The following is a 23,952-nucleotide window of genomic DNA, read 5'->3' as shown; positions in this document are numbered from 1 at the left end:
CATATACACACAAAAAAAATCTATTTTAGGTACATCAATTATGTCACAAGTTGTTTACTTTGATGCCGAAGTGAGTTTTCTGTCCAGAATTATGGTTGAATGCATCAGTCTAACTTGATGCCAAGAACTGGAATACAAAGAAGCCTTCCCCTAAAAAAAATTAAAGTTGGGAAAAGTTTTTATTTTTGGTCCTCATTGGATATATAAAATATGTGGCTCCTGCAGAGTCTGACATTAGCCTCAAGCTTCAAATTCAAGGAACTTCTATGTGCATGGAGACTGTATGGAGACCTACAAAGTTCTTATGTCTCCTTACTACTCCTTACTATGGTGCTCCGTAAGGTACTTTGTTATTTTTCCAAGAAATAATATCCTTAAAATACAGCATTTAATAAAAAGACACAAATTCTTCCATTTATTTGAAGTCAAAAGCATAAAATGGTAAAACATGAAACTGTAGAAGTCTATGCGTAGAAGTCCCATATTGCGGAAAACACTTGTGTGTGTTCTTTTTCAGATCTTATGATCAGAATGTTTTTTTTTTCCCTTAATTAAAATGTTCAATAATTGAAATAAAATTTTTTTCAGACATTAAAATATTTATGGCTTGTTTGTAGGATAGGCTATCAGTGCTTGAGAAGTGAAGGACTAATCTGAATGTTGAGCCACTTGTATGGTATGGAAGAGCCGACGTGTGAGGTTTATGTTGAAGATCCGTTATTCTGATGGTCAAAAGGGGCCCCGCTAATCAATTCTAGTATCAGAATAAGATCTCATTGATAGGCCCTAGCTATTGTATTATGCACTACACAATATTGGTAGGTAGGTCGATTGAGTTCTCCACCGAGAAGCAATGCAGAAGATCTCTTCCTCCTCTTTAGTCCTCTTCCATTAGACATTCCAATTTTGTCAAAATTTTGCTGAGATCAAAAGGCATAGGCATTGAAAAGTCATCGTCCTCCCAATACGGGTAGCAGCGAGGCCTCTGGTCCACAGGCAAAGACTTTGCCAAACTGCACCTGCACCTAAAATAGAAGAAAGACATACTATGTTTGATCTTATAATATCGATCAATGCTTTATGAACAATGTCCAAAAATATTCAATAAACCAACATTTGTATTAAAAAAATACTCCCTCATTGAAGGCTATAATGCGAAATTGCATATCCCATTATTACTAGAATTATCTGAGTAGTATCTAATACCTAAAGACCTATTTGCCATTTCCAAAATACCAGCACTCCTTATAGGGAGAGGAGAGAGTTGCCGTTACGGTGATGCTTGTGAATGTCCATGAACTTCGTACATATATATTGACAGAATTTCATTTTCCTGCAGCAGCTCTTTCTTCCCACAAATCCGACCAGATCATTGAGGACTAAGGAGAATGATTAAAGAATTGATCAACATGTGGTTCTCAATAAACAAAATAAATATGGAGATCTAGTTTTAATCCCTTCATTAAAGGGGTATTCCCATATATCCTATCCCAATATGTTGTAGGTGCAACAATAATATTAGCAAATACCTCCAATTAGAAATGTAGCATAGTTCTTCTGATTAGCTATGTCGCTTTCCCCATGTGCAGTGCATTGCAGTAGCTTAAATATCCATGGTTATGATGACTACTAATATAGTGACAGTAAGTTAGCAAGTCGATAGAGGTTATAACCATGGATACTTAAAGGAAATCTGTCACCCTATTTTTCGCCTATCAGCTGCCGGTACCGCCATCAGGGGCTTATCTACAGCATTCTGAAATGCTGTGGATAAGCCCCCGATGTAACCTGAAAGAGAAGAAAAAAAAAAGAATTAGATTATACTCACCCCGGCATTCGGTCCGATGGGTGTCGCCGTCCCGTCCGGCGCCTCCCTTCTTCTACTGGTGACGTACTCTTCTTTCCTTCCCGTCGAGGCTCCTGCACAGGCACACTGCTCTGCCCTGTTGAGGTCAGAGCAGAGTCCTGCAGTGTGCAGGCGCCGGGAGAGGTCCGGCGCCTTGCGAACTGCAGTATTCTGCTCTGCCCTCAACAAGGCAGAGCAGTGCGCCTGCGCAGGAGCCACGACAGGCAGCAAAGAAGACATCACCGTTAGATGGGAGGCGCCGGACTGCAACACCCATCGGACCAAAACCGGACCCGAACCGCCCCTGGGAGAGTATAAACTAACTCATTTTTCTTATCTTTCAGGTTACATCGGGGGCTTATCTACAGCATTATAGAATGCTGTAGATAAGCCCCTGATGCCGGTGCCGGCAGCTGATAGGTGAAAAATAGGGTGACAGATTCCCTTTAAGCTACTGCAATGCCCTGCACATGGGGTAAGCAAAATAGTGAATCAGAAGAACTATACTACATTTCTAATTGGAGGTATTTGCTAATATTATTTATTATTACACCTACAACATATTGGGATAGGATTTTGGAGATGGGAATACATCTATTTAAGTTCCCGTGATGAGTTTTCTACCTGTTGTCAGCTTAGCAGCTATTTCTTTCTACAGGTAACATGGTGGATCAAGGCCAAACTTTGAGTACTTGCTCATAGGCAGCCTTGACATAACATGGTGCAAAGACTTAGAGGGGCCAATGAGAGAGGCTTACCCTTTAACCAAAAAATATCTTGGAACAGGGGTAAGCCTCTGCATTGGCCTCTCAGAATCTTTGCCCCAGGTCACATGCCCTTTATTTGCTGACCACGTTATGAACTAATCCAATCAGGTATTATTATTATTCTTCCTGACTCACCTACTTTCTTTCCATGTTGCAGATGGGTCTTTTTTTTTTAGATTCTAACTTCCTGTTTCAGGAAACAACCCATGTACCTTACCAGCAATGATCAGACTCAAACCCTATCTTTTATACTGAAGCATCCAATGAGAGTGGGCAGAGATCACTGTGAAGAAAGGAGGAGCAGAGGGAGCGGTGACATCGCCCATTGTGATTGGTCGGTCCTGTGTTATCAGCTGTGTATAAATTATCACTGTAATCCTGCCTCTGCTGGTGAGTCTGCTGAAAACTCTTCCTGAAAACATATGAGTTTAAAGCAGCTTCAGCTGCTATTGTTAAAATTACGGTATTACTCATTTTGTTTTTTAACGTGATATGAAACTGAAAATTTTTTTTTAATCATGTAACCCAAAAACCTGATTTAAACAATAGGTCATTTTCTTCTGATGACACACTCTTTAAATTAAACTTTTATTTAGAAGATGGGACTGTAATAAAAGCATTGGTGGAGCCAGTACCGATATATCCTTGACCTCAAGAAATCTCAGTTTTGTATTGTTTGAGTTGATCCCTAAGAGGGCCAACCGTGCCGAGTGCATGGATAAGCAATGGCATCCGAGAAGCAGCAGTATTAATATTATTGCCTTAATAGAAATAGTGACAAGCGATTAGTTTAATAGAACAGGTTCCCATCCTTCCTCACTGGCGTCCAGCCCAGTTACTGTACATCTGTTGTGTTTGTAGCGGATTATCCTGGCTCGCTGTTGGCAAGGCGGCCATACTACTCAGGGAGTCTGACCAAGTCACACTACACATTTTTACAATTTGAAATACTAACAAAAGTCATTTTACGGCAAATGGTTTTCAATTTAGTTTTTTTCTTTTGCCTTAAATCCCCCCAAAAAAACATCATTACAATACTCTAGGACCTCTACTAGCGTAATAGGTAAAGAACCATTTCTCAACAATAAACTGATCACTTTTTGGGGTTGGCCAACTTTGGGGACATTTTTTTTTCTTGCTAACACTTTCATGACATGGGCCATATATATATAGCGGGTGGGTGGAGCGGGCTCACACAGCAAGCCCGCTCCGTTCCCGGTAGGCTAGGACGTGCCGCTAACAATCATGGGTGGAGCGTAGCTCCACCCACGATTCTTAACCTGTTAAAATACCACTGTCAATCTTGCGTCGACAAGCGTGCGTGTCCTTCTCTCTGCCCAACGGCGCACCCCTGACGTGATTGTTGGTTGTCATGAAAGTCGGGGTTCAGTTGATGACCCCCGTGACTGTCATTACGGAGCATGTTTGAAACCCATCCGGTAGCCGGGCTTCAAAGGAGACCGTGATTTCTGCTATCGATCGCATCTTCAAGCCCTAACCAAATCAGTAAAAACAAAAAATGCAAAAAACAAAAAACAGTTTATAATCCCCCACTTTTCTCCCAGTATAAATAGAGGTATTAAACTAATAAAAAAATCCACATATGTGGTATCATCGCGTTCATAAGAACAAATAAAAACAATTTACCCGATCAGTAAACACACCGCAAGCATAAAAAGTTCAAAACGCCAAAATTACATTTTTGGGGGTCGCCACAATTCCACAAAAAATGCTGTAACAAGTCATCAAAAAGTCACATCTATCCCGAGATGGTATTAATAAAAAATATGTCTCGGCTGGCAAAAAATACAGTATTTTATAAGACACACCCAAAATTTTGAGGCGAAAAATGGGAATTTTTTTTTTTTCCAATAAAATGGTGGTGCCTCTTATAATCCATGAGTCTTACTGCTTACCGGGGGTGGTGGCTGAAGTGAAGCGGGGTCCCAGGGTCTCTGCTGGAGGAGGCAAGAGTGGAGCGTTGCTGCAGGCTGGGATGAGGGGGTGTTCTGCTGCAGGTGAAAATGGCGGCGGTGCTCTGTGGTGCAGGGGGCTCCACCGGCATTTTGTGAAAGCCCGAAGACCCCCCCGCATATTACTGCGATGCGTTGGCCTCCGGGAAAATGGCAGCCAGGGGCAGCGATTGAGATCTCATTGCCAAGACCTCAATCTGAGCATGCGTCACCCCCAGTGGCCATTTTCCCAGAGGCCAACGCATCGCAGTAATAGACGGTCAGTTTTTTGAAATTTGTATTCATTAACCTTGTGACTGAGCACTCCACCTGTTAGCCGAGGGCGGTTTTAATCACAGCAGGGCCACCACTCCTCCACAGAGATATAGATTTCAGTCTAGGGAGAGGATTTACATAAGTTCCCATTCAGATGAAGACTTTAGTATAAGTGAGGATTGGCATTAGGCTAGGGTCCTGGAAAACGAGAAATGCCTTACCGTGGCTTCCAGGTACACAAATTTGCCACTTTATGCGCTAAGCTTTCTCAATTTTTCATATTTCTAATGCAGTAATGCAATTCATTATTCATATTTGCATGTTATGGCTCTACAGTGTGCTTCCTTTTTTGTTTGAATGTATACGAATTGGTGACTCTAGGTTAAGCACCTGTTCACACTGTTTATGCTTGGATGTGACGGTCAGTTTTTTGAAATGTATGATCTTATCACTGACATCCTTAGAAAGCTCTTTGGTCTTGCCCATGTTGTAGAGGTTAGAGTCTGACTGACTGAGTTTGTGGACAGGAGTCTTTTATAAAGGTGACTATGTAAGACCGCTGTCTTTACTGCAGGTAATGAGTTGATTAGGAGCGTCTAACTGGTCTGTAGGAGCCAGAACTCTTAAAGGTTGGTAGGGATCAAATACTTATTTCTCACTGCAAAATGCAAAAAAATTAATACAATTGATTTTCTGGATTTTATTTTTGATATTCCATCTCTCAATGTTAAAATTAACTTACCCTTAAAATTATAGACTGTTCATGTCTATGTCAGTGGGCAAACTTACAAAATCAGCAAGGGATCAAATACTTATTTCCTCCACTGTATATTGACAAGATCTGCCACAATTGGGTCAAAGTGGCGAGACCAGAATCTATCTAACGAATGGAGCCAGGTCAGGAATAAAGTGGTGGAATAGCACAGGTGTCTCGCTCCATTAACTTCTCTGGGAGGTCTGAAAAATGTAGAGCGCTTGAATTGGAACTCCAAATGGATGGAGAGAGCCGAACATGTTTCCATTCCTGACCGCACGTGAAGGGGACTTATTCTCAAGAAAAGTGCTGCACTAAGTGCTGGGACCGTGATGTGAAGAACATTTATGGAATATCGTGGCAATATGTAAAAACATGTTCCAGAAGGGACAACCGCTTTAAGATGAAGTAGTCCTCCCAAAAAATAAATTGTCTCACACAGAATATCATACCTTCAAATGGATCATCAACCTACAGCTGTGAGCACTTTGTGCTATTCCGACAAATACAGCAGATTCAAGACAATTTGTAGACATGGTTGTCTCATCACTGGTAATCTCTTTAATACGAAAGCAGGGTAATCACTAAGACCCAAGACCAAACAGGTGATTGGGGCAAATTCAGCCAACTATACATGTAATACACGACAACCCAAATCCACCAGAAGGCTCTCCGTTCTTCATAGTGGAGATCTGGCTCAATTTTGACCCAGCTAGATAACTTCTATTCTTCCATTGCTACATTGTTCGCCTTGTTTCCAAATGAAAGGGGACCAGTCACCAGTTTTTTACCTTATAAACCATACCAATGACCTGTAAAATTATGTAAATGGGGTTTCTACAACACCTTTTATATGAGAGGTGCCCCTCCCTACCTCCAAAAAAATGCTTTATTTCCTGCGCTATATGCAACTTGTGTGCTCCGGTCCAAAGGGTGTATCCAGATGACACTCAGCATCAACCCGGAATTTTCCAATGCCGCCTCTTCTATCTGGATGGAAGTCGATGAGGTCTCCTACATCATCCACACAGTGCTCGAAATCTTGTGCCTGTGCAGTGGAATCAGTGACCAGCAGGGTGAAGTCATGTAATGGGCAGGCGTGGACTTCACTTGTACGTCACCAGCTCCCTGGCTGTTCAATAGGGCAGAGTGAGCCGGCCGGAACAGGCACAAGACTTTGACTGGATGACGTAGAAGAGTCATCCACTTCCATCCGGATAGAAGAGGCGATGTTTGAAGGGACCAGGGTGCCGCTGAGCTTGATCTGAACTTGCCCATCGGACTCGACCAAACATGCAGCACGGGACATGAACAGAGCACTTTTTTGGAGGTAGGCAGGGCCACCTCTGAGGGTGTAAAGGGGTTGTAGGAACCCTATCTACATTATGTTAAAAGTTATGAGCATGGTTTATAAGCCAGAAACTGGTGACAGGTTCCCTTTAATTACCCAGAAAATTAATTCCAGCAAACCAATACTGCACCAATACCCTCACCAATTTTAGGGGAATACGTGATCTAATGTAATTCCATCTCCAGACCTGATGGGATTCAGGGACGATTTGTGACCATCCTCTACTCTAGTTGCAGTTTTCTTTGTTCATTATCTCTCATTAGTCATGTGATATAAAACACACAACATTCCATAAAACATACATCAGGATCCGGAGTACATGGGTGCCAAAAAAACAACCCCTTTTTGCTTCATTAATTTAATGTAAAAAAATAAGGAATTGTTCCTAATGGTGTGTCCCTCTTGGGATTTATAAATGGACTTAGAACATGACTTCTGGCACCCCCTGAGCCGGTGTCATGGCGTTCTTTATTGTCTCCTCGAGGTCTCCTACACTCACATGGTCGTACATAATGCGCCTGCCGTGGAATCACCGTATAACATTCTCATATATCTGCTGCGTTCACCATTCGGCCTGAGATAATAGCATCTGTTAACATGCACTAAGTACTATCACAGAGCACATCACTTCATAAATAATAAGATTAGCCGACCTGAAGGCCCCCGCAGAAAGAGTAATGAGTGTAAATGTTTCTCATTAGTTATTTAAAGCAAGGGGATTAAAGGGACGGACAGTGGGTAACCGGCGACGGTGCCTTCTGGCGTGAAAGCTCTAACACTTGTACTGAGAGAGATTTGGGGAGTCTGTGACTCTCTTAACTTCTTCACTGCCAGTTGGGCATTTTATAAATGCTATAATTCTCAAATTAATTCCAATGATCATAAAAGCTGCTGGAAAATTCCACATAGAAATACAGTAATACAGACCACCCCTGATCGGCATTTTACCCATTATGCAATTTGGCAATCTACTCAATTGGATAAAAGATATTTTGCCCATATTGGCCTTGTTCTATTCAAAAGGTTCTTCAGAAAGTAGAATAGAAAATATGGATTCACACTTAAAGTGTTTCGAAGTTTACTCACTTGACTTGTGGTTCTCCTGATGAAGAAGCAAATGCACTTTGAAACATGTTGAGAACAAAACAGCATTTTCTATTCTACTAGTTCAAGTGTTTAAGCAAATCTAAGCATCCGACGCGCGTTTCGCACCTTGATTCATCAGAGTGCGTTCTCTCAGACTGGTGAGGTTCTCTTTATGCCACTGTGCATGTTTGTACCCTTACTTGACTCATTTATTACATATACTGTCCTCTCTTGTGTCTAAAATAGTATAGGAGTGCCACAAATAAAGGGGAAGGACATCACGGACGGAAAAATAGAAGGAACAAGTCCCACACCAGAAACCTGATGACGTGATACTATCTAGAAAACGGCGGTGAAGACCCTGGTGGACCTATCTAGGCTTGCACAAGATAAATCTTGCAATAGAGCGTTCATCCATCAAGTCGCCATGGCTCGAGTTTGAGCTGAAGGCCGATAATAAAACTATTCCCGGACCTTGCATGCATGTAAATCAGACAAATCATAGGGCTAAAATACCCAAACAGCATAATTGGTATGACAATTAACCCACATATAGATGAGAGAGTCACTGTCCCATAAAACAAAACAACAGTCCTAAAAAAGTAAATATATTAGGGCATGCCAGTGCAAGATATCTGGACATGGTGCCATAACCAACGCGTTTCACACCTTTTTAGAATTTAATAAAAATAATAACTGTGAAACAGTCCATTAATAATCTTTAATAAGTTGTTTTGGGTCTACAGCTCTTATGGAGGATATGTCTCCATTGTGACATACTGCAAAACAATAAGTCATTGACTGATAGGCACTTGTGTAGATGTGCGTACAAGTATGCATACATGCCTGTCAATTGCTGCACTGAAGGGTGGATGGATAGGGTGGGGACCACCTCCATCATGAATACATTGGACTCAAACTATGTATCTTTTCAGTGCTACTAGTAGCCAAATGGCAACAAAACCGTGTAGTTATAGCTGTGATATGTGGCATTTACATAGGGCAGGATATGGAGTTGCCAGATAACCTATAAAAGGGAGTCTGTCAGTAGGATCAACTTTCCTAAGCCATCTATATAGGCATGTAGGTCATAAGAAATTAAATAAAATGATATCTTGACATCTGTGATCTGATGACTTATTCCAAAGAAATTCATGTTTTTCTTAATATGCAAATGAGCTGTTAGATCTATGGGATGGACATAGATCTCCCCGAGAATCAGCCTCCAGAGCTTATTGTACATGAAAGAGTATATTACCAATGTGAGACATGTAGATCAAGAGTGCAGACAGTCAGTCATTACATGTCTCATACCGGTAACACAGACTTTGATTTAAAATAATCTCTGGGGCAGATTCTCAAGGAGATCTATGTCCGGACCATAGATCCTAACAGCTAATTTACATAATAAGAAAAATGTAGATTTCTCTGGATTAAGACATCGGATTGAAGATATCAAGATCTCATTTTATTTGACTTTCTATGGTTTGCATGTCTATAATAGACGGCTTGGGAGGGTAATTCGGATTTCAGAATATGATCTATAAACACTACTGACAATCTTAATTGTTAAGTGATGAGTAATTTGTTGGCGCTATACACAGCAGGTACGGAAAATATTCAGATCCTTTAACATTTTTAAGTCTTTGTTTCCTTGCAGCCAACTGGTAAATTCAAAAAAGGTAATTTTTTTCTCATTAATGTGCACTCTGCACCCCATCTTGACTGAAAAACAGAAATGTAGAAATTTTTGCAAATTTATTAAAAAAGAAAAAATGAAATATCACATGGTCATAAGTATTCAGACCCTTTGCTCAGACACTCATATTTAAGTCACATGATGTCCATTTCCTTGTGATCCTCCTTGAGATGGTTCTACTCGTTCATTGGAGTCCAGCTGTGTTTAATTAAACTGATAGGACTTGATTTGCAAAGGCGCACACCTGTCTATTTAAGACCTCACAGCTCACAGTGCATGTCAGACCAAATGAGAATCATGAGGTAAAAGGAACTGGTCAAGGAGCTCAGAGACAAAATTGTGGCAAGGCACAGATCTGGCCAAGGTTACAAAAGAATTTCTACAGTACTCAAGTCTCCTAAGAGCACAGTGGCCTCCATAATCTTTAAACAGAAGAAGTTTGGGACCACCAGAAGTCTTCCTAGACCTGGCCGTCCAGCCAAACTCAGCAATTGTGGGAGAAGAGCCTTAGTAACAGAGGTAAAGAAGAACACCAAGATCACTGTGGCTGAGCTCCACAGATGCAGTAGGGAGATGGGAGAAAGTTCAACAAAGTCAACTATCACTGCTGCCCTCCACCAGTCAGGCCTTTATGGCAGCCTCTTCTCAGTGAAAGACTTATGAAAGCCCGCATAGAGTTTGCTTAAAAACCCATGAAGGACTCCCAGACTATGAGAAATAAGACTTTCTGGTCTGATGAGATGAAGATAGAACTTTTTGGTGATAGTTCTAAGTGGTATGTGTGGAGAAAAACAGGCACTGCTCATCACCCGCCCAATACAATCCCAACAGTAAAACATGGTGGTGACAGCATCATGCTATGGGGGTGTTTTTCAGCTGAAGGTAAAGGATGACTGGATGCAATAGAAGGAAACATGAATGTGGCCAAGTACAGAGATATCCTGGATGAAAACCTCTTCCAGAGTGCTCTGGACCTCAGACTTGGCCGAAGGTTCACCTTCCAACAAGACAATGACCCTAAGCACACAGCTAAAATAACAACTCTGTGACCATTCTTGACTGGCCCAACCAGAGCCCTGACCTAAACCTACTTGAGCATCTCTGGAGAGACCTGAAAATGGCTGTCCACCAACGTTCACCATCTAACCTGACGGAACTGGAGAGGATCTGCAAGGAAGAATGGCAGAGGATCCCCAAAATGCAGAAAACTTGTTGCATCATTCCCAAGACGACTCATGGCTGTACAGCTCAAAAGGTGCTTCTACTCAATACTGAGCAAAGGGTCTGAATACTTATGACCATGTGAGATTTCAGTTTTTCTTTTTTAATAAATTTGCAATAATTGCTACATTTCTGTTTTTTTTTATCAGTCAAGATAGGATGCAGAGTGCACATTAATGAGAAACAAAAAAATCAACTTATTTGAATTTACCAAATGGCTGCAATTTAAGCAAAGAGTGAAACATTTAAAGGGGTCTGAATACTTTCCGTACCCACTGTAAATAAAATTATTCTACTGCTAGGTATAAACTTTACTTTTGTCAAATATTTAACAACAGCTTTTACAGGTCGGGTTAATTAATTTTATATTTGAAAAGATCTGACGTTTACTGACATGGCCATACCAAATGTTTATTTTTGGTATTTTTTATATCTTTATTTGTAATAGGAGAAAGGATTTGTGATTCAATTATATATCGTCTGTCATGGTAACCTGGCGGCGCTTTTCAATAATGTCTTGGGGGTCCGATGGGCATGTGGAATCTTAACCCTTGGACCACGCACATTACATGACACTGTCAGAGAACAGATTATTAGCAGTGGGCAGAGCTTGCAACCACTTGCTGCTGTGAGAGGCAGATGATGGCAGAAAAATACAGCTATCATCTGCTGATAATGAAAGTGGAATTCATAACAGAGCACATTTTCACCCTCCCTAGTTCCAGCCCAACTGTCTGCTGCTGCTCCGGTCTCTGTGTTTTGACTTGTTGACAGCACATGTCACTGCTGCAGCTAATCAATTAGCTCGATAGCTTGTGTTGTCTAGAACAGCAGAATCGCTAAGCTTAGTGATTTTCTGCAGTGCAGATGAGAGCTGCCGACGTGACGTCTTGCTTTATGGGCTGTCTGCACCCTGTAGTGCATTTGTTTCAAGATCTGGGTAAGGGTTGCTGCCTTTTTCTCTGCTGTTTAAAAATTAATTTTTGGAGACCTTGAGTCTTCTTTAGTGGCTTTGCTATTTAGACTAGTGTAGGGACCCGTAAGAGTGGGGACCTTTGGCGCAGGTTACGGGCGCACGTATTTTGGCAAAAATATCAACTAATACCTCACTAATTTTGTATTTTTTTTGCACTATGTTTTTCGGGGTGCAGCCAAGCCCAGATACGTCTGGTCTCTCATGAGGGGTGTTCCCATAGCTATGCACTGAGAGTGTGCTGCCCAGCCTGCCTAATCAAAAAACCGGATTACTTACCGGTAATACTCTTTTGTAGAGTCCACGACAGCACCCACTGAGAGAGGGGATCTGCCCCCGAAACAGGAAACCTAGAGAGATAAATGGGGCGGTCCCCCTCGCTCCCTCAGTTTGTGTTACCGAGAACAACGGAGGAACCGCCATACATGTTTTAGTCAAACTGTTTGGGCGATTCATCTATCTTACCCCTATGCAGTTTTAAGCTTACTAAGTTTAATCACATATCTAACTTAAATCATAATCTCCACCACCAAGAAGACCCATGTGTGAAAAAATTCTTACGGGAGGGAAGTGAGCGGGTGCTGTCGTGGACTCTACAAAAGAGTATTACCGGTAAGTAATCCGGTTTTTCCTCTTCGCCACGACAGCACCCACTGAGAGATTTCCAGAGATAATCACTTGGGCGGGCACACCGTGTTAAGGACTGATCTACCAAAAGTTAGATCCTCGGTAGAGGACAAATCTAGTCTATAGTGACTATAAAAGGTAGACGGAGAAGACCAGGTTGCAGCCTTACATATTTGTTCAATTGGGACGTTCGCCCTCTCAGCCCAGGAGGATGATATGGCTCTAGTAGAGTGCGCCTTAATCCCCAGTGGAGGGTCTTCTCCTTTTGTCAGATACGCCATTGTGATCGCATCTCTAATCCATCTGGATATCGTGCCTGATGTAACTGCAGACCCCTTCCTGCTGCCCTGGAAGGAGACAAAAAGAGACCTACTCTGCCTCCAGGGACTGGTCCTATCTAGATAGGCTAGCACGGCTCTCTTCACATCTAAGGTGTGATATTTCTCCTCGTCCTGTGTTGACGGGTTCTCATAGAATGAAGGTAGGCATATCTCTTGAGATCTATGAAATTTAGTTGCCCGTTTGGGCAGGTAGGACGGGTCCGTCTTTAAAATCAGACTGTCTCGTGTTGTTAACAGGAACGGTGGGTCTACTGATAAAGCGTGAAGATCACCCACTCTCTTGGCCGATACTAAGGCCACCAGCATAGCCGTTTTCAATGAGAGGCACTTTACTGATGCTGAGCTTATGGGCTCAAACGGTGCCTGAGTGAAGGCATCCAAAACTAGAGTAAGGTTCCACGCTGGTAGTCGAGGCACATGCACCGGTTCTGCTCGTTGACAGGCCGAGATAAACCGAGTCACCCATCTATTTGCTGCCACGTTATAGTTAAACAGGGCTCCTAGGGCTGACACGTGGACCTTAAGAGTGCTTACTGAGAGTCTAAGCTCTCGGCCTCTTTGTAGAAACTCTAGAATGGCCGTAATGGGTACTTCACCAGCTAGTTTTGTTGGGTGAAAGGCCAGGAACTTCCTCCACACCTTAGCATATATTTTTGTCGTGGACTCCTTCCTGCTTTGTAGCAGGGTATTGATTAGGTTCTTTGAGAAACCCTTCTGCCTCAGTAGCTCCCTTTCAAATTCCAGGCCGCTAGGTGCAGGGCTTTGGCCTGTGGATGGTAGCAGGGTCCCTGCGAGAGAAGATTCTGGTGCAGCGGCAGGATCCACGGGTCGGTTACCGACATGGCTCTCAGCCATGAAAACCACGGTCTTTTTGGCCAAAACGGGGCTATCAAGATGACCCTCGCCCTCTCCTGTCTTATTTTCCTGACTACTGTTGGTAGTAGCACCATCGGAGGAAAGGCATAGGCTAGTTGGAATGCCCTGGGTGCTTGGAGGGCATCTAGAATATCTGGGTTGTCCGACCTGTAGAGAGAAGCAAACCTTTTTACGCGCCTGTTGGCTCTGGTTGCGAATAGGTCTATCTCCGGTCTGCCCCATTCTGACGCTATCATTTCGAAGACGTCTCTGCTGAGGACCCACTCTCCCTGGTATAGGGCCTGGCGACTGAGATAGTCTGCTCGGGAGTTGTCCACTCCTCTTATATGGAGCGCTGACAAGGAGAGAAGATGGACCTCGGCCATCTCCAGAATCTTTCCCGCGATAGACATCAGTGGCATTGACCGCGTGCCTCCTTGCCGGTTTATATAGGCCACTGCGGTGGTATTGTCTGTCTGGATCTTTACGTGGGCGCCTCTTAACTGCGGGAGGAAGTGAGATATCGCGTAAAAAATCGCTGTTAGCTCCTTTACATTAGAGGAGGCCTCTATTTCATTCTCACGCCACCAGCCTTGTACCATGTGCTCCTCTAGGTGGGCTCCCCAACCTAAGGGGCTGGCATCCGTGGTGAGTATCTTGGAGGGAGTCACCCACCACTGTACTCCCTTCGATAGATTGGAAGGAATTAACCACCATTTTAGGGATTCAACCACCTCGGGCGATAGGGACATCTTCCCTTCCAGCCGCCCCTGCAGTCTATCTATCTCCTGCAGAATAGCCCACTGTAGTTCTCTAGAGTGGAACTGAGCCCATTGCACCGCTGGAATGCACGATATCAGTGACCCCAGCAAGGACATGCCCTGTCTCAATGATATTACGGGTCCTCCTGTAGCATTCTGTACTTTGTCGATTATGGCCATTACTTTGGCGTTTGGCAGAAAGCACTCATCAGTTACGAAGTCTACTTGCAGGCCCAAAAACCTTTGACAGGTCACTGGCTCTAGTCTGGACTTCTACCAGTTAATTAGCCAACCCAGTGTTTGTAGGGATGAGATAATCCTAGCTATTCTTGCTTCACACGGTGAAACAGAATTCCCCACTATGAGTAGGTCGTCTAAGTAAGGGACAACTAGGGTGTCATTCAGCCTTACATACGACATTACTTCCAGCATTAATTTGGTAAATACCCGAGGAGCCATGGATAGCCCGAATGGCATTGCCGCAAACTGGAAATGCTGAATCCGACCTCTGAACCAGACTGCTACCCGCAGGAACCTCTGGTGCCCTCGATATATGGGGAGATGGTAGTAGGCGTCCTTTAGGTCCAAGACCGCCATATAACACCTGGGAAACAAAAGCTTTATTGCAGACTTAATCGACTCCATTTTAAACGACCTTAGTCTTAGGAAGGTATTAAGTTTCTTTAAATTTATTATAGTCCTGTAAGAGCCATCTGGTTTTGGGACTAAGAATAGAGGAGAATAAAAGCCCATCCCTGTTTCGTCGTCTGGGACCTCCACTAGGACCTGTTTAGTTAGCAGTACCGCAATCTCCATCTCCAGTGCTTCCTGCTGTGATCGGGACTTCATAGAAGTCAATAAGAAGGAGTTCGGTGGATACCGAACGAATTCTAATTTTAGGCCTGATGATACAATACTTAGGGCCCACGGGTTTGATGTCACCTTCATCCATTGGCGGCTGAATCTTAATAGCCTGCCACCTACCGGTGTAACGGTTTTATCGGGATCTGTCTCCTCTGAAGGGACGTTTCCCGAATAGGTTGCCTCTTTGCTTGGGGTCCTTATTTCCCCAGCGGTCCTGGGGTCTAAAGTCTTTCTTTTTACCGAACGGCGGCTTCCTGTAGGCCCTCCTGTTGAACGGAACATACGGGTTAGGGAACCCCTTCTTCCTCTCCCCCGCTTTTGTCAAAATCTCATCCAGTTCCGTACCAAACAGGTACTTACCCTGGCAGGGTATAGCACACGATCTAGTTTTTGTTTGTGTGTCTCCTTTCCACCCCTTCAACCATAAGGCCCGCCTGCCTGCATTGGTCAGTCCTGCCGCTCTAGCCGACAACCGGAGAGAGTCCGCGGAGGAGTCGGAGAGGAAGGCCGCTGCTCCCTTAATGAGGGGCATAGAGGAAAGAAGCCTACTCCTAGCTACTCCATTCTTAATATTGTCCTCCAAGTCGTTCAGCCACACCAACATAGATCTTGCCGTACACGTGGCTGCTATTGCGGGCTTAAAGGCTGCCGTACAAGCTTCCCAAGATCTTTTGAGGAATGTATCGGTCTTACGATCCGAAGAATCAGCCAAAGTTCCCGAATCCTCCACCGGCAAGGAGGATCTACGGGAGGTAGAGGCCACTGCCGCATCCACCTTGGGGGCTCTCGACCAGGCCGTTAACTCCTCATCGTCAAAGGGATACTTACGCTTTGACGTTAAGGGGAGGAAGGTCCTCTGACCTTGTTTCTCCCATTCCCTCTTAACTAGGTCTTTTACAGCTGGGACCACTGGGAATGCTCGGACCTTTTTACGGGAAATACCCGCAAACATTATGTCCTGAGGGGTCTTGGGGTCCTTACTCTCCAGCAACCCCATGGTATTTCGGACAGACTTCACAAGATTACTGACACTGTCCGTGGGGAAACACGTCTGATCCTCGTCCTCTGAGGAAAGGTATTCCTGGGACTTATCGGAATCTAGTTCTCCGGTATCTGACGGCGACCTTGACGCCAGCGAGACTCCTCCTTTAGATGAACGTATTTCTCTCACGGAGGAGTGACCCCCTAGACTACTGGAACCGCCTAAGGCCCGTAGTTCCTCTCTTATCATTGCCCGGATATCCTCCTTCTTTCGTGAGGATTCCTCCTGCAAGGCCTCCTCAACACATGATTGGCATAATCTCTTTGGGTGGCCATCCGGGAGGGGCTGCGAACATAAGGCACACTCTCTATGTTTCACCTTCTCTGTTCTTTTAGCCTAAAGGGGGTATGGACCAGAAAGAGAAGGCTATCAATTATCTAACCTGACCAAAAAACACTCACCCGTGAATTTCGTCAGCAACTACCGGCTGCGATGTCCGGGACCCAGGCTGAGGCGAGGCATGGGACGACTTCTTTTCCTTACGTTTCTTCTCTAACGGCTCATCTTGCCTGGAAGGCCCACTGGATTCCTTCCTAGAGCTGCCACTTCTTCTGGTGCTATTGGTTCTCCTCGTAGCACTGCTCTGTCTACTGCCAAGTGGGGATACCACTAGCTGACCTAATGGGAGCGAAGCTGGGTCATCTAAGGACGACATGACTGCGCACTAGCGCTGTGTCTGTGGCTTCCTTTTAAAGCCTTTGCTATAGCTGCTCCTCCTTTTTTTTTTTATTTTCTCGTCCTCCATTTTTTTTTTTTTCCTTTACTGCGCATGCGCGGGCGTTGTCCCGCGGTCTCTGCCTTCGGCCTGATCCCGGAAGTCCTCCTCCACTTCCACGTTGCCTCTCCTGGAGCGCTGGGTCACCGCAAATGAAAATGCGGCCGGCGACACCGCGCGTCTGCGCCCCCCCTCCACGCCTTCTCCTGCCGCAGGTATGACTCCCAGCAGCGCCGCTCAGCACACACCGCACAATCCCTTCTGCCACTCTGGGGGGGGGGCGCACGGCCTCAGTACGCCCGATGGCGTTTGTAACGCGTCTACCCCCTCGGGGGGGGGGGGGAGTATGGCCATGCCCCCAGTGAGCTTTGGCACCACTTTCGCCTCCAGCCTCACCTGCATTACACCAGCTCTGGGGGGGAATACACCTCTCCGCCCGACGCTGCCTCCGGTCCTGGGGCCCCTGCTGCTCATATTCTGCACGCAGGCGGCTACCAGACCAGGCATCCTCTTCTGCGGGTTCCTTTCCAGGAACAGGAAACCAAACTGAGGGAGCGAGGGGGACCGCTCCATTTATCTCTCTGTAGGTTTCCTGTTCCGGGGGCGGATCCCCTCTCTCAGTGGGTGCTGTCGTGGCGAAGAGGAAAAGTAGGGGCGTGGCTAAAAGGCTGGGAACCAGACACTGTGCGGTACCTTTGTGTGAACAACGCCCTATGCGGGCCTCTATTGTGCAATTGTATACTGGGCAGTCACTCCCTTCAGGATTGAGTAGGTGGAGAGTGGCTGTTGATCTGGTATTTTGCACCTGTGTTGCTGACATCTTGCTTTATGGGCTGGCTGCACCCTGTAGTGCATTTGTTTCAAGATCTGGGCAGGTTAGTGTTGCTGACTTTGTCGACGTGACAACATGGCTGCACCTGAAGCACAGAGACTGGAGTAGCAGTGGAGAACCAGGGAGGATAAGTACCTGCTCTTGCCTATGTTATGTAAATTAAAACATTTGGGTCCATTTTTCTTAACTCCTTAACGACCGCCGATATGCCTTTTAACTGCGGTTGCCAAGGGTACTTAAACCACAGCGCTGTTAAATAATGGCGCTGTGGAAAAAGTAAACAGCTCCCCCCCCACAGTCAGATTTTCTCCAGGGTCTTGGCTGCCAGAGGCAGCCAAGACCCTGGAGAACATGATTCGGGTCGGTATTTACTGACCCCGGGGTTGCGATCGCCGTTATTAACCCTATAACGGCGACCGCAACAAAAAAAACAACAACGCGATTTTACATTTTATTTCTCTCCCCTCTGATGTGATCGCACATCAGAGGGGAGAGAAAAGGGGTCCCCGGGTCCTCCGATGCCCCCCCCGTTCCTCCGATGCCCCCCGGTACCTTTTCGGTTCCCCCCGCTCTCCTGGCCCCCCTCCTTCCTCCGGCAGAAAGAAAATGGCGGGCGCATGCGCAGTGCGCCCAAGATCTTCTTGCCTGCACCCATCAACCAGTGAGAATTTTCTCATTGGCTGCTGGGCTTTGATCACTGTGATATACCCTATCACAGTGACTAAAACCCCCAATATTAGTAAATATGGCAGCACTTGGGCTGTGCTGTCTCTCTTCTCTCCTTGTAGTTGTTCTGGGAGAGAAGAGAGATAAACTACAGCTCAAGTGCTGTCCTGTCAGCGAAAGAAAATCTGATTTTCTGCGTCCGCAGTGTTATAAAAAAATCAGATTACCCCTCCAAATCCCCATCCCTATTGTCAGGGGATAATAAAAAAATTTTTTTTCTTCTTTTACAATTTTTTTTCTATAATAAATACATTTTTTTAGGGTTAGGGTTAGTGCTGGGTTAGGGATATACGTACTACCAGGGTTAGGGTTATGAGTGCTACTAGGGTTAGGGTTACACATATTAGGGATAGGAGGAAAAAAAAAAGGGTTAGATTAGGGCTAGTATTCATTAGGCAGGGAAATAAAATGGCGCAGAAAACTTACAGCGCGGAGCTAGCTTACAGCCTGCTTTGCTCCTGCAGTGAAACAGAATCAGCCTCTGAAGCTGAGGAGTTTTCAGACAGTGATGACGACTCTTCCTCCACGGGATCCCTCAGCCCGATGGTAGCGGAGTCGGTCGTCACTGCTGAAGCTTCAGAGGTAGGACCAAGTACCACAGTCCCCCCATCGCTGTGGTATAATGACACCTCATTTTCCCCTCAAATTCCCCCTTTTTCTGCTGTCCCTGGAATAAGAGCAGATGTCACTAATTTTACCCCCATTGAATATTTCCAAATTTTCATTAGCCCCAAAGTCCTCGAATTGATCGTCCACCAGACAAACCTATATGCCCGTCAATATATTTCACAAAAACCCACTACCTTTCATTCCCGTTCCAGGATGCCCACCAATGTCCCTGAAATAAAAATTTTTTTTACGCCTTACCCAGAATATGGGTTTAGTAAAAAAAAAAACCCACACTCCGCTCTTACTGGGTAAGCAACAAAAGCTGTCCACAGCACCCCTGTATTTGCAGCCGTCATGTTCAGAGTCCGTTACGAAGCCCTGATGAGATTCCTCCACTTCAGTGACAATTCCCAAGCCCCCCCCCCCCCCAAGAACTGACCCCAATTATGATCGGCTAAATAAATTGAGACCCCTAATTTCCCTACTGCAAAATTCATTTTTAAATTCCTATACCCCAGAGAAAAATGTGGCAGTCGACGAGTCCTTGATGAGCTACAAGGGCCGTCTGTCAATCCGCCAATTTATCCCCTCCAAGCGTGCCAAATACGGCATCAAACTGTACAAAACATGTGAGAGCTCATCAGGGTACACGTCCACCTTCCTAATTTATGAAGGTAGGGACCGTCAAATAAACCCCCCAAACTGCCCCAAGACAACTGGCATCCCAGGCAAAATTGTGTGGCAGCTGACACCCTTTCTAAATCAAGGGTACCATGTGTATATGGACAACTATTATACAAGCATCCCCCTATATAAATCCCCCCACGCTGAAAATACAGGGGCCTGTGGGACAATCAGGAAAAACAGAGTGGGGTTTCCATCACAGTTGGCGTCCAGACGTTTGGAGAAGGGGGCATCATTTTCACTTGCAAATTACCAACTCCTTGCAGTGAAGTGGAAGGACATCTACATGCTAACCACACTGCATGTGGACACCACTGTGACGGTCAGAGAGAGGGGTGCCACCAGGGACAAGGATAAACCGGTCTGCGTCACAGAATATAATAAATTTATGGGTGGCGTTAACTTATCAGACCAGGTTCTGCAACCATACCTGGTCAAGCGGAAGACCAGGGCCTGGTATAAAAAGGTGGCAATCTACCTAATTCAGACTGCCACATACAACAGCTTTGTTCTATATGAAAAATCCCAAGGACCCCTTACATTCCTCCAGTTTCAGGAAAAAATTATTGAGGGCCTCATGTTTGAGTCAATGGTTCCACCCAAAGGTATCCTCAAAAATGATGCCGGGTTTGCAGGAAGCATGGCAAACAGAGTGATTCCCGGTACTATTGCCCCACATGCCCATCCCAACCAGGCCTTTGTATCTCCCCCTGCTTTGAGACCTACCACACCACCTACAATTATTAGTTTTTTATTTAAGTTTTATTTTCTGCTTAGTGGCCCCAGTAGAGTAATTTGGAACAAGTAATAAAGAACATTTTCATTAGTAGATCCCATTTTACCCCATTCCACAATTCCAACACTTGATCAATCCCACACCAAACTACTATTCCAACAAATTCTCATCCACGTACCAACGTCTGTGCAATCCAGAGTGTGGACCCCACAAATGTTCTTGAAAAGTCTGGTCATCTGAAAATTCTAGGACTTGATCAATCCCATATCAAACTACTATTCCAACAAATTCTCGTCCACGTACCCGCGTGTGTACGCTCGAGTGTGGACCCCACAAATGTTGCTGAAAAGTCAGGTCATTTGAAAATTCTAGGACTTGATTACTCATAAACATTTTTTACCATTTATCTGACTGTTTTTATGACTGTCTTGCTACACAAAACTTTGGCTTCCATTTATATTACTTATATTTATGTTGGTGATACGGGCATGATCATTTTATTGGAGGATTTCTAAAAATGAGGAAGTTCCGTACTTTTACACTATGGACTTTACCGTATGATTCTTGCCGAACCTCTGGTACCAGACAATACAGATTCTGTAGGGGACTGGTTGTTTTGTGCATATAGCGGTTCTGACCTTCGCGGGTGGGAGCTTGCTATGGTGTACCACGTCTATTGGCACATTCGTCTCTCATATAGGGATTGATGGAGCTAAAATGACGCTGTACAACCAGTCCCTGAAAGTCTGTGTCATTCTAGTCCAGCTGGTGTTCTTTCATCTTTGGAACAAACTTTGCATTGCCACATAGTTGGCTGCATTTTCCTCCACATTTTGCCCTTGATTCCAGTACAGTTTATTCTTCCTGCTACAATAAACACAAATGTGGGACAACTGTTTTGTTAGCAGGACCAAGTTTTATAATCAGCCAATGTATTTTTAGGAGCATGCCTCCCTCTGTGAGTAATAATTCCTGAAAGGATTTTCAAATAAAGCCAAATTTGTCACATTGTGCCTCTTCCTGTCCGAGCCCTTAACTTTGTCCAAACAGTACTTTTTGACTACATATGGGATATCGCCACGCTCATAAGAAAGTGGGTAACAAATTGTGGGGTCCACTTTTTGGTGTAATATCTGACAAAAGTGAGAAATTCAGGTCTAAACCAAGATTTTTGTGGAAAAAATGAACTTTTTCAATATGACGACCTAATGTTATCAAATTCTGTGTCGTACCTGAGGGTTCAAATTGCTCAATATACCCCTGGATAAAATCTTTGAGGGGTGTAGTTTCCAGAATGGGGTCAGTTTTGGGGGGTTTCTGCTGTTTAGGCACATGTCCAAACCAGACATGGCATCCGGTCTCACAATTTTGAGATTAGCATTCAAGCGGTGCTCCTTCCCTTCCGGGCTCTACCGTGCACCCAAACAGAGGTTTACCCCCACATATGGGGTATCGGGATACTCAGGACAAATTGCTCAACTTTTGGGGTCCAATTCCTCTTGCTACCCTTATTAAAATAAAAAATTGGGGGCATAAAGATCATTTTTGTGAAAAAAATATGATTTTATATTTTTACGGCTGTACGTTATAAACTTCTGTGAAGCACTTGGGGGTTCCAAGTGCTCACCGCACATCTAGATAAGTTCCTTAGGGGGTCGTTTCCAAAATGGTGTCACTTGTGTGGGATTTCCACTGTTTAGGCAGATCAGAGGCTCTCTAAACGCAACATGGCGTCAGATCTCAATTCCATCCAATTCTGCGTTGAAAAAGTCAAGTGGCGCTCTTTCCCTTCCGAACTCTACCATGCACCCAAACAGAGGTTTACCCCCACATACGGGGTATCGGCATACTCAGGACAAATTGCTCAACAACTTTTGGGGTCCAATTCCTCTTGCTACCCTTGGTAAAATAAAAAATTGGGGGCATAAAGATCATTTTTGTGAAAAAAATATGATTTTTTATTTTTACAGCTGTACGTTATAAACTTCTGTGAAGCGCTTGGGGGTTCCAGGTGCTCGCCGCACATCTAGATAAGTTACTTAGGGGGTCTAGTTTCCAAAATGGGGTTACTTGTGGGTGGTTTCCACAGTTTAGGCACATCAGAGGCTCTCTAAACGCAACATGGCGTCCAATCTCAATTCCAGCCAATTCTGCACTGAAAAAGTCAAACGGCGCTCCTTCTGTTCCAATCCCTGCCGTGCGCCCAAAAAGTGGTTTACTCCCACATATGGGGTATCGGCGTATTCAGGAGAAATTGCACAACAAATTTTTTGGTTCATTTTCTTTTTTAACACTTGCGAAAATAAAAGAAATTGGTTCTAAATTAATTTTTTTGCAAAAAAAAGTTAAATGTTAATTTTTTTCTTCCACATTGCTTCAGTTCCTGTGAAGCACCTGAAGGGTTAATAAACTTCTTGAATGTGGTTTTGAGCACCTTGGGGGACCCAGTTTTTAGAACGGTGTCACTTTTGAATATTTTCTGTCATGTACACCCCTCTAAATGACTTTAAATATGATGTGGTCCCTAAAAAAATGGTTTTGTAAATTTTGTTGTAAAAATGAGAAATCGCTGCCCAACTTTTAACCCTTATAACTTCCTAACAACATTGTGCTGATGTAAAGTAGACATGTGGGAAATGTTATTTATGAAGAAATTTGTGTGACATATCTCTCTGACTTAAGGGCATAAAAATTTAAAGTTTGAAAATGGCAAAATTTTAAAAATTTTCGCCATATTTCGTTTTTTTCCATAAATAAACACAAGTCATGTTGAAGAAATTTTACCACTAACATGAAGTACAATATGTGACGAAAAAATATTCTCAGAATCAGCATGATCCTTTAAAGCGTTCCAGAGTTATAACCTCATAAAGTGACAGTGGTCAGAATTGTAAAAATTGGCCCGGTCATTAAGCTGCAAAATGGCTCTGTCACTAAGGGGTTAAAGCAGAAAACTACTGTATTGTTATTGATATTTTTTGTGATCCAGTAAGAGGAATGTTGTAAGTATTGTTGAATTATTATAAGAGTTTCAGCAACCTGAAATAAATACAGCTGCTCCCCCGCATGGGGCGCCATCTATATCTACAGACCCAGGACATACCGTAATATTAGGGGTGAAAAAACTACTTTAGCTAAAGTGAGTGTTAATTATAAGCCTGCAAGAGAGTCAATAAAAGGTTAATGTGAAGTCAGAGGATAAATTATTCCCCAGCATTGCCTCACTCCCCATTCT

At 44.1% G+C, this 23,952-nt stretch overlaps 1 protein-coding gene across 1 annotated transcript in view; it reads right to left on the bottom strand.

Annotated features, from left to right (window-relative positions):
* Positions 1-387: 387 nt before the first annotated feature.
* FTO (FTO alpha-ketoglutarate dependent dioxygenase) overlaps positions 388-23,952 on the bottom strand; it is a 317,082-nt gene continuing 293,517 nt past the window's right edge. Inside the window, exon 9 of the mRNA XM_073581498.1 lies at positions 388-1,025. Coding sequence (XP_073437599.1) covers positions 878-1,025 — 148 coding nt within the window. The 3' untranslated portion in view covers positions 388-877. The remainder of the gene's footprint in view (positions 1,026-23,952) is intronic.

Source organism: Dendrobates tinctorius, unplaced genomic scaffold (genome assembly GCF_039654945.1).
Source record: "Dendrobates tinctorius isolate UK_male_01 unplaced genomic scaffold, ASM3965494v1 ptg000009l, whole genome shotgun sequence".
Lineage (NCBI taxonomy): Eukaryota > Metazoa > Chordata > Amphibia > Anura > Dendrobatidae > Dendrobates > Dendrobates tinctorius.
Note: the sequence above shows the minus strand (reverse complement) of the source record. Positions and strands in the feature narration are given on the sequence as shown.